General features: G+C 40.4%; 1 protein-coding gene across 1 annotated transcript in view; it reads right to left on the reverse strand.

The window, feature by feature from the left end:
• LOC102473203 (nuclear body protein SP140) overlaps positions 1-7,734 on the reverse strand; it is a 48,332-nt gene extending 40,598 nt beyond the window's left edge. Inside the window, exon 1 of the mRNA XM_027766639.1 lies at positions 7,466-7,734. Within this exon, the coding sequence (XP_027622440.1) occupies positions 7,466-7,689 (224 nt within the window). The 5' untranslated portion in view covers positions 7,690-7,734. The remainder of the gene's footprint in view (positions 1-7,465) is intronic.
• Between the last annotated feature and the right edge of the window lie 4,157 nt (positions 7,735-11,891).

The following is an 11,891-nucleotide window of genomic DNA, read 5'->3' on the forward strand; positions in this document are numbered from 1 at the left end:
TTTAAAAAATTATAATAATAATAATTATTGGGAAATGCATGGAAAAGACATTGAATGATAAAGCGGGGAGATTGATGTCTCTGTATTGACTGACATGCATGGCATTCCCTTTTGAAAAAGCAATGGAAGTCAATGTAAAGTTATATGTAATCCAATGTAATATAAAGAAGATTATGATAATAATATAAAAAAATAGATAATTTTCCATTAAAAAAAAACACACACACACACTAAGCACATGTGTACATGTGTCTAAAATCAAAAAAAAGGGGGAGGGGGAGATGAAGGAGAAAGATTGCAGTATAACCATGCCCCATGGGAAGGGCTTTCTTGTTTCTCTCCTTCTCTCTCTCACTCTCTGTCTTTCCTCTGTAAGAACACATACATTCTGGCAAATTTAAAAAATTTTAAAAGGAAGAGTATCAGATAAGAATAAATGTAAATACAGTCATTTTAAAAACTTTTTTCTATTTTAACCTAAGAGATATCTGTTTGTTTAAAATAATACTAGTAACAATGTATTGGGTAATTATAGTATATGGATAAGTGATGTTAAAAGGAACAGGAGGAAGAATGTTGTGGCATTTGATTGTAAGGCGCATCCACTATCTGTGAAAAGGTTAACTAGGAATAGTGTAATTTAAAAATGAATACAATCAGTTGTACATATATATTGCGAACTCTAGGAAAACCACTAAAAATGGTTTAAAGGTATAATTTATATGCTAAGAAAGGAGAGAAAAAAGAGTTATAAAATACTCAATTAGAACAAAAGGCAGAAAAAGAAAGAACAATTGAAACAGTAAGTATAATGAAAACACTTATAAACAGGAAATATATCTATTAACCTAATTATATTAATAATCACTTTAAATGTGAATGCTCTAAGTATATCAATTAAAAGACAAAGATCAAAAGAGTGCATACAATTTTTTAAAAAGCCAACTATGTGTTGCCTGTAAGAAAGTTGCCTTATTTCTTATTTTATTTTATAACTAGAAGGCATGTGCACTCACCAGAGATAGAGAGAGGCAAGAGACAGAGAGACAGACAGAAAGCACCCCCCTAGTGGGGCATGGCCATGTTGCAATCCCCTCTTCTCCATTTCTCCTGTTGGAATTTTGGGCACTTGCATATATGCTCCTGGTGTGTTTTTGCAAACTGTCAGGACCAGGATCCAAAGTATAGTCAGTCATGTTGGATCTGGTACCCCCTTAACCACAAAGCTACAAGGCCAGCCCAGAAAAACACTTAAACATAGAAACATGAAAACAAACAGATTAAATGAAAAGAGATGGAGAAAAACACATGATGCCAACACTAATCAAAGGAAAGCCATATCAATGATAAACAAAGCAGACTTCAGAACAAGAAAAATTGTCAAGGATAAAGAGGAGCATTATGTAATAATAAGAGTCCATTCTCCCAGAAGGTACACAATCCTTAATGAGTATGCAACTAACAAACTAGTAACAAAATATCAAAGGCAAAAATGTATAGAAATACTAAGGGAAACAGACAAATTTTCTACTGTTGGAGACTACTCCTTTTCTTTTAGTGATTTATAGATTAAATGTGCAGCAAATCATTAAGGATGTGGTAAACTCTACAGCAATAGGAATCAACTCTATCTAACTGGCATTTCCAAAATACTCCAGTCAACAATAGCAGAATATACATACTCTTCAAGCTTGCACAGAATATTTACCAAGATATATCATATTTTGGAGCCATTAACATACCTTAACAAATTTCTAAAATTTAAAAGAATAGAAACTATAGAGACAAGAAGCCATTTTAAAGCTGGGGTGTGTCCTGGTGCATTCAGGGAAGCCATGCTCTAAACCCATCTCCTAGACTCCCAAAATATTCAGACAACATAGGCCTCGGTGCACAGTAGCCAAGTATCTGAATCCTTTTAGAGTGATTGAAATCCTCAACACTTATTGAACCTCCTGCTTTAACGAAGAGATTTATTTCTATAATTCTAAACTCCTAATCTTACTGTTGATAACACCTTGCTAAACACTGTGGAGGAGAGATTTTGTCATGGAATGACCAGAAACAACCACAGAGGCACCAGAAACATGAGATACCAAGAAAATATCTCTCCCTAAGGGAAAAGAACAATACCTTATCATCTACAGACAGTACAGTAGAATTCATGAAAATGTCTGATAAAGACTTCAGAATATTCATCATACAAAACTAAACAGGATACAAGAGCTGAGAGATAATGGAGTACAGAAGATGCCGGAGAAAAGATACAACGAATTCCAGGAAATGCTGAAGTTCTTTCATGATCTGAAAGAGGAAATACACACCATAAAAAAAGAATCAAATGGCGCTATTAGAAATGAAGGCTACCCTTCAGGAAATCAAAACATCCCTGGAAAGTATTAAAAGCAGATCGGTCCATGAGGAAAATTGAATTTCAGATGTTGAAAGCAAAACCTCTGAGCTAGAAAAAAACAACCAAAAAAACAGAAAATAACCCCCAAAAATGAGAATACTATATGAGAAATACTAGACAGTCTTAAGTGCCCAAACATTCAGATAATTGGTATACCAGAAGCCGAGGAAACTAATAAGGGCATTGATAATCTATTCCATGAAATCTTGGAAGAAAACTTTCCAAATCTAAAGAGGCATTCAAACATCCAGACTCAAGAAATACAAAGGACCCCTAATAGAATCAACCCAAGAAGATCTTCTCCAAGGCACATCATAGCCAGACTGGTCAAATCTACAGACAAAGAAAAGATACTAAAATTGGCAAGAGAGAAATGTCAAGTTACTTTTAAAGGTTATCCTATCAGGCTAACCTCAGACCTCTCATCAGAAACAATGCGAGCAAGAAAAGAATGGGAAAATATATTCAAAGTGTTAAGTGAAAAACAGTTTCAGCCAGGAATATTATACCCAGCAAGATTATCTTTCATATGGAAAGAAAGAATAAAAATATTCTCAGATAAACAAGACCTGAAAGAATTTTCCAGTAGCAGACCCACTCTTCAAGAATTTCTGAAAGGAGTTTTCAACCAGTAAAACTAAAGATACGTACAGAAATAAGAGAACAAAAGGCAACAAAGAAAACAACCAATTTAATGCTAGGGACAAGGAATATCAATAAAAACATAGAATGTTAACTTCCAAGATTTAAATGGGAAGATTGAACCATAGCAACACTGCATATTCAACAGAAGAGTTTGAAAATAACTGACAAAATAGAATTTTATAACTTTTGAGTAAAACGTTACTGATTTTTTTTTACTGTGCTTTGTTTTCCCAATTTAAACAGTTTACTTTCTTTTGAGTTGTTGATAGGTTCAGCAATATGTTAAAATATTTTTCTTGTTTGTTTCTTTAAATGGAAACATACAATTTTCTTCCTTCCTGACCACTCTGGAATTGGAAAATATTTGGGGATATTCTTATTTTGTGACAGAAGGTTTATTTGCATAAGTTCAGTAATGTGTGTTGCATTGATTCAGAAATTGGAAATACTCATTATCGGATAGGGCTTTGACTGGAAGGTCATATCTGAAGATTAATCAGAAAACTATGGAACTAAGGTGGATCTCAAGTAAGCTAACAGAAGCTCTTAGAAAGCCTGGTATCATAAATAGTTCTGTCTGGCAGAAAGGATTAGAGAAAATATATGAAAGAATTTATAACATAAAATAACCTGGACTTTTCCAGCCCAGCAATGTAATCAGAAGAGATTGCAAAAGAGCAACCACACCAGAGGATTATTTTGAGAAAGACCTTGAAGGAAGAAAAAGAGACTGATCTTTGCTAGCAGATGGTAGACCACAGAGTACTTGGTAGCAGGGCTGAATTGAGAAGGTTTATGTGTGACTAGTGTGCTGGGCATTTGCTTTTCAACAATTTGAGTAGTTGACATGTGAATATTTTCTCAAAAATATTAAAAATCATATTGTCTGTTGTTATAGAGTCACAAACAAAATTATACAAAATTATAAGAAATATTTTGAACATGATCTTTAAAATTCAGTATTTTGAAATTTCAAAAGAAAAATGTAAAAATAAATTTTAAAAATAAAATAAATTAATTAATTAGCTAATTAATTAAATTTACTGGAAAAAAATTTTAAAATAAAAGAATAGAGTGACCAGCAGTTAGCATAATGGCTATGTCGCTGGACTCCCATGTAGTAGACGGCAGTTCGAGTCCTGGACCTGGTGGCTTAATTCGAGTCCTGGACCCTGTGGCTTAAACTCACGCCAGGTGCATGTGCATGCGTGCCCAAGATCCCGAGAGGAGAAAGGAGAAGAAGGGATTGCGTTATGGCCATCCCCCCGGGGGGGGATTTCTCGCTTTCTGTTTCTCTGTCTCTCTCTGTCTTTCTGGCGAGTACACACGCCTTATAGCAAAAACCTCTCCAAAAAAATTAACTAATTAAAATAAAAGAATAGAAATTGTAAAAAAAAAAAAAATGTTCTCAGACCACAGTGTAATTAAACTAGAAGTCAATAATGCAAAGATAGCTGGAGAAACTCTAATATGTTTGGAGATGAAACGACTCAGTTCTGGGGTCAATGAAGAAGTATTGAGAAATTTTTAAACAAATGAAATGAAAATGAAAACACAACTTATGGGAACCAGCAGTTACCGTAATGGCTATGTCGCTGGACTCCCACATAGTCAACCGCAGTTCATGTCCTGGACCCGGTGGCTTAAAACTCATGCCGGGCACGTGTGCGTGCCCAAGATCCCGAGAGGAGGATGGAGGAGAAGGGATTGCGGCATGGCCATCCCCCCCTGGGGGGTGATTTCTCGCTTTCTGTCTCTCTGTCTGTCTGGCGAGCACACGCGCCCTATAGCGAAAACCTCTCAAAAGAAAAAAAAATAATAATAAAATAAACACAACTTACCATTATTATGAGCTGTAGAGTCCAGCAATAGTGGTATGTGCCAATGCAACTCTGTGCTTCACAGGCTGGGACCACATGGGAGACCCAGTTTGATTCCCAAGTCTACCTAAAGGCCAGTATGCACTTGTGATCTCAGCGGTTTAGGAGGCTGAGGTAGGAGGGTCACAAATTCAAGGATGGCCTGAACATGGCCCGTCTAAAACAGAGTCAGGTACGGTAGTGACACCTGTGGTTCTGATCGTGAGGCTAAGGCAGGAGAATTGCAAGAGTGAGATCATTTCTTAAAAAAAAAAAAAAAAAAGAAAGAAAGAAAGAAAGGGAGGGGGATGCATACTTAGGGGAAAACATGTAGCATTCAATGTATATATGAGAAATGAAGAAAGGGCCAGATGGTGGCATGGTGGTTGAGGTAACTGGATCCCACATGGTCAGTAGAATGGTTTGAGTCCTGGAACCAGAGGCTAGGGGGACATAGACACACCAGACACATGTGCATGTGTGCCCAGAGGTCCCCAGGGGAGTGGTAGAAGAGAATGGCTGTGGTGTGGCTGTCGCCACAGGGGATGCTTTCTCACTCTAACCTCCCCTCACCCCAGTCTCTCTCCAGCAAGTGCACACGCTCTCTAACAGATTGAAAAAGGGGGGGAAAGAGAAATGAAGACCTAATAAAAGCTTCCATCCGTGGAAACTAGAGGAAAAAGAGCAAGTTAAGCCTAATGCAAGTAGAAGAAAAGAACAATAGAATTAAAATAGAAGGTAATGAAACTGAAGTAGGAAAACATTAGAGAAATTCAATGAAACCAAAATCTGATTCTTTGAAAAGATCAATAAAATTGATGACTCTCTAGCCAGGCTAACAAAGAAAAAAGAGAATATTGAGAAATTAATTTCATGGACATTGAAAGGAAAAATAAAGGCTTACTATGGGTAACTCTACAAGAGGACTTCAAAAAGTTCCTAGAAAAAAATGGAATTAAAGTATGAATTCATTTTGGTACAATTTTTTTTTAAAAAAATCCATGCATAGCACATGGATTTTTCATAATATATATTTTCCATTAACTTTTTGAAGACTCCTTCATATGCCTGAAAATTTGTTAAAAGATGAAATAAATTCCTTAGAAGGCACAAATTACCAAAACTCACACAAAGAAAGATAGGTCATCTGAAAAGGCCTGTATCTGTTTTTAAAATTATAATCAATAACGGGTCCAGCAGGTGGTATGGTGATTAAGTCATTGGATTCCTACATAGCCAACTATGGTTTAAGTCCCAGATCTGGCGACTTGAAAATCACACCAGGTGCATGTGCATGCATGCCCAAAATCCCAAGAAGATGATGGAGGAGAAGAGATTGCAGTACGGCCATCCCCCCTAAGGAGTAATTCCTCACTTTTCCTCTTTGTCTTTCTCTGTCTCTCTCCAGCAAGCACATGTACCCTATGGAAAAGACCTAAAAAAAAAAAAAAAAATAAAAGGACCAGGGCCCCTGTCCCCCCCGCCCCTCCCCCCCCAAAAAAAAAAAGCACCAGGCCTAGATGGTATCACTGGTGAATTCTAGAAAACAGTTAAGAAGAAATGACACCATTCCCCATAAGGATTTCCAGAAACTAGAAACAGAGGTATCTCTCCTTACAGATATATAAGGTCAGCATTACCCACCCTCATTTCTCAGTGTTGTCCTTTCTTGCTGGAGGCCAGGGGCTGGCTGGATTTTGAGCTCGACTCACAGTTTTCCCTTCTCTATAGAGCAGGTGGAGAAGCAATGGCAGGGGTGTGCTGCCAGGAGTGACAGTGCTGGCGCGAGGCCAGCCTGATGCCATGTGGCCGCTGCTGGGAGCCAGAGCTGACACCTTCTTAGGACTTTCCATCACCAGAAGTAGCCTCGACTCCAAGTCCCAATTAGAGGAGTTTCCGTACAATTTTTGTTTTAATTTTTTATCAACAAGAATGTATCAATGTATTTGACTTGAAGGAGTTCCAGAAATGTCTCCCAAAGTATGACATGTGGTGAGATGATTACTTTGAATCGAGGGGACTTGGGGCACAGCAGATGTAGGCAGAGGCTTTCTCGGACCCTAGCTGCCTAAGGATCCTCCAAAAGGAACTCGGTTTCATGCATCCCCTCCTTGGGAATCTCATCAACCAGGGAAGATGAACTTGAATCACAGGACAGGAGACGACACTGACACCATACCCAGACAATGTCACAGGCTACCACTTGTTCTGCTGAGGGTCCGTTTATCTTCCCCCCACATCATGGGCCATTCCCTAAATTGCTTCTATCCCTCCTCCTCTCTCCCCTATGATGAAAGTATACAAGCTTCTAGACCTCAATGGGGTTCTGGGTACCCACTTTTCTCTTCTCCAATGCCTCCGAGCATGTAACAAATTCGTCTGCCATTTTTCCTGCAATGCTCCTCGTTTCGGTTTAGTTCATACTAAGTTAAACCCTCAGAGAGAAGAGGGAAACCTTAGATTTTAAGAGATCGCCAGCATTCTTCTCTAACCAAATGCATAGCACACCCCAGAATAGATTTTTTAAAAAAGAAGAAACAACACTCACCCGCTGCTTGCATTTGCCGTTGGGTCCATTGCTTTCACTTCCTTCCTATCAATGATCTGAGATTCCAAATGGACTGAGAATGGGCTCAGAACAAAACTGTCCCCCCACCATGAGGACTGGAAGAATTTTGACAGTGGGCATTTAACCTGGTTTTGTTTTAGTTTTTGACAGAATCCCCCTGGCTCAGCCTCCGAGAAGTTGGGATTACAAGCATGCCCCCACATGCCTGGCTTTTACAACGCACTGTGACACAAACCAGGCCTCCCCTGAGGCCTCAGCCCGCTAAGCAGCAGTAGCAACAGGCATGTACTACTGTGGTTGGCCTGATTTGAATTAGAATTTTTCTTTTTTTTTTTTGAGATTTTTGCTATAGGGCACGTGTGTTCCCCAGAGAGACAGAGAGACAAGACAGCCAGAAATCACCCCCCACCCCCCAGGGTAGATGGTCAGGCCGCAATCCCTTCTCCTCTTTTCTCCTCTTGGGATTTGGGGCAGGCATGCACATGCACATGCACCAGGTGTGTTTCGAGCTGCCAGGTCTGGGATTCAAACTGGTTGGCCATTTGGGAGTCCAGTTCAGTGCCTTTAACCACTATGCTACCTGCTGGCCCCTGGATTTTAATTTTTTAAAGATTTTTCTTTTTGGACAGAATTGTCTTTGGGGACAGGGAAAATGGAAGCCTGGGAAAGATGAGAAGGTTTAAAAGCCACAAGCAGTCATCCAGTCCTACGACAGTCCTAGAAAAGACCATGCAGTTCCCATAGCACCGGCCCCACATACGGCAGTTGCAGAGAGAAAAGAAGATGGCATGAGTCAAGACGGCCTTAAGTTTCCCTGGCAGCTAGTTCACTATAATTCTACAAATGTGATTTCCTCGTTGTCTCTCATCTCATTCCATCATATACCTGTGGAGGGAGGGGGAGGACATAAGTAAAAATGTATATGCTGACCTGGCGAAGGAAGAGCAGGGGGCGGTGATGCACCTGGAGCTGAGATCGCTGGCTCCTCCTGGTATCTTCCACTGTTTGCTCTGGAGATTTTTGCTATAGGGCACGTGTGTTCCCCAGAGAGACAGAGAGACAAGACAGCCAGAAATCACCCCCCACCCCCCAGGGTAGATGGTCAGGCCGCAATCCCTTCTCCTCTTTTCTCCTCTTGGGATTTGGGGCAGGCATGCACATGCACATGCACCAGGTGTGTTTCGAGCTGCCAGGTCTGGGATTCAAACTGGTTGGCCATTTGGGAGTCCAGTTCAGTGCCTTTAACCACTATGCTACCTGCTGGCCCCTGGATTTTAATTTTTTAAAGATTTTTCTTTTTGGACAGAATTGTCTTTGGGGACAGGGAAAATGGAAGCCTGGGAAAGATGAGAAGGTTTAAAAGCCACAAGCAGTCATCCAGTCCTACGACAGTCCTAGAAAAGACCATGCAGTTCCCATAGCACCGGCCCCACATACGGCAGTTGCAGAGAGAAAAGAAGATGGCATGAGTCAAGACGGCCTTAAGTTTCCCTGGCAGCTAGTTCACTATAATTCTACAAATGTGATTTCCTCGTTGTCTCTCATCTCATTCCATCATATACCTGTGGAGGGAGGGGGAGGACATAAGTAAAAATGTATATGCTGACCTGGCGAAGGAAGAGCAGGGGGCGGTGATGCACCTGGAGCTGAGATCGCTGGCTCCTCCTGGTATCTTCCACTGTTTGCTCTGCTGGACCAGTAACGTGGCCTAAGACCAATCAAGCCTGACTAGATTTTCACAGCCTCCTGTGTCTACCCAGAACCCTGCCAATTGGCCTACACCAAAAACGAAAAAAAAAAAAAGTGAGATCGCCCGACTGTATGAAGCGTTTGTACTGGTTCACAAATCCTCCCTCCACCAATCTCTAAGACCTTTCTTAACCAGGGAGGAGGGGCAGAGGAAAGCCCGGGAATCCACAGAAGGCAGAGGACCACATGCTCGTGCCCGGTAAGAGAGGAAAAGTCCATTAAACCAAAGGAGGTGGAAGTTGTTTCAAAGCGTGGTGACTCAGCTTAGTTGAGGAGCAAGCAAACTCCAACTCCCCCTTCCTAGGGTGGCTATGAGGAAGACAAAGGAGGGATGGCTTCTCAGATCTTCTCTCAGGCCCGTGGCTGGTCAGGCACCTTAGAGAGCCCAGACCAGGCAAGTTAGTCTCAGTGTCTGGACACAGGGTTAGAGAAGCGGAAATGCTTGGCATTTTAAAGTGGGGGAGATGTTCTTAGCAACCCCGAGAAGCAGCCAGAAGCAGGAGAGAACTCTTACCAAGGTTGGGCAGAGAAGCCTGAGTGTAATTCAAAATGTTCTTGAATGCATGGGCCCTCTGCAGCTGCAGCCAGGGGTGACCGGGAAATACCCAGCTTCTGCCATTTCACTGAAATCATGAGGAGTGACAAGCTTCTCATTGCATGGGGAAAGGGTTAGGTGCTGAGATTATCCAGACCTTCAAAGATGCCATGAGGTGAGCAGTTGGGTACATTACATTGGGGATTTTTTTGCTTTTTTTTTTTTTTTAATTATACCTGGCTCTCATTCTTTTTAAGTGTATTTTATTAACATAATAATTGAGCATCTTTAGGAGGGTATGATGTTATTTTTCAACACAAGAATGCAATGTGTAATGATTAAATTGGGGTAGGTAGCATGCCGGTCATCTCAACTGTTTGCCATTACTTTCTTTGGGAGCATTTAAAATCCTTCCTTATATTAGATAGCCCAGAAAGTCATGATATATTTTTCTATGCAAAAATGCATCATGACTTTCCCAATGACCCAGCAGTTACTTCGAGATACACGATTGTTGCTATCTATATTCTCCTGACTGTGTTTTTTGTTTGTGTGTTTGTTTTGTCTTTGTTTTTTTCTTCTTTTTTTGAGAGAGAGATTTTTGCTCTAGGGTGCATGTGCTCACCAGAGAGACAGAAAGAGATAGAGAGACCGAAAGAGAGAAATCCCCTCCCCCCCGGGGGGATGGCCATGCCACAACCCCTTCTCTTCCATTCTCCTCTCAGGATTTTGGGCACGCATGCACATGTGTCCAGCGTGAATTTCAAGCCACCAGGTCTGGGACTCACACCGCAACGTAACCATTACACCATCTGCTGGTTCCCTCACTGTATTTCATAACACCAGAAATTATTCCTCCTATCTATCTTCAATTTTGTTTTCATTAATCTTCATTCTTCTTTCTCCCCACCCATACCCCCCAACTCCACTCTATCCTTCCCAGACTCCAGTATTCATTCATTTCTCCAGCTCTTGGAGGTAATTTCTCATGTATGAGAAAGAACATGCAGTATTTCTCTTTTTGTGCCTGGTTTATTTATTTAATTCAACCTAATGTCTTCCAGGCTTACCCATTTAACATCAAATGACAGAATGTCATCCTTCTTAATGGCTGAATAGTACTCCATCATAACATCACATTTTCTTTATCCATACATCGTTGGGGGGACACTTAGGTCGATACCCTATCTTGCCTATTGTGAACAGTCCTGCAATGAATACTGGGTGAGATAGCTCCTTGACATACTGATGGCCTTTACTTGGCTATATACCCACACGTAAGAGTGCTAGAGCATATGGCAGTTTTATTTTTGGTGTTTTGAGGGATCTCCATACTGTTCCCCACAATGGCTGTACTAATTTACATTCCTGCCAAACGTGTAAGAGCTTCTCTTTCTCCACATCCATACCAGCATTCGTTATTTTCTCTTTTTAATACTAAGCCATTCTAGCCACAGTGAGATGATATCTCATTGTGGTTTTTGTTGTATTTCCCTAATGATCAGTATGTTGAGCATTTTTCTCATGTTTTCGGTCATTTTATGTCTTCTTTTGAGAACTCTTATTTAGATCATTTGCCTATTTTTAAATTGGGTTATTCATTTATTTTTGCTGCTTAATTGTTTAAGTTCCTTGTGCATTCTAGTTCTAGTTTTATTAGTCCCTACTCAGATATTTTCCTCCCATTATGTTGGTTGTCCCTTCACTTGGTTGGCTTATGTATCTGCCGCCCACCCCAAGTAGTATGCTGTTTTTGTTACTATATCTTTATAGTATAGTTTGAAATCTGGTAGTATAAGGCCTCTCCCTCCATTCTTTTTGATCCAGATTGCTCAGGTTATTCGGGGTCTTTTGTGATTCCATATAAATTTTATGATTGATAGAGATGCATTAAATCTATAGGGTGCTTTCAGTAGTACAGATGCTATGACAATATTGATTCTTCTAATCCATGAAGATGCACAAATTTCAAAAGCTTTATGAATAAAAAACGTTTCGCACTGGGGTCAATAGGTGGTATGGTGGTTGAGGGACTGGATTCCCACATGGCTGCCTGAGGTGTGAGTCCTGGGCCCGTTCACACTGTCACGTGTGTACATGTACCCAAAATCCCAGGAGAAG

This window comes from Tupaia chinensis, unplaced genomic scaffold (genome assembly GCF_000334495.1).
Source record: "Tupaia chinensis unplaced genomic scaffold, TupChi_1.0 Scaffold000066_1, whole genome shotgun sequence".
NCBI lineage: Eukaryota > Metazoa > Chordata > Mammalia > Scandentia > Tupaiidae > Tupaia > Tupaia belangeri.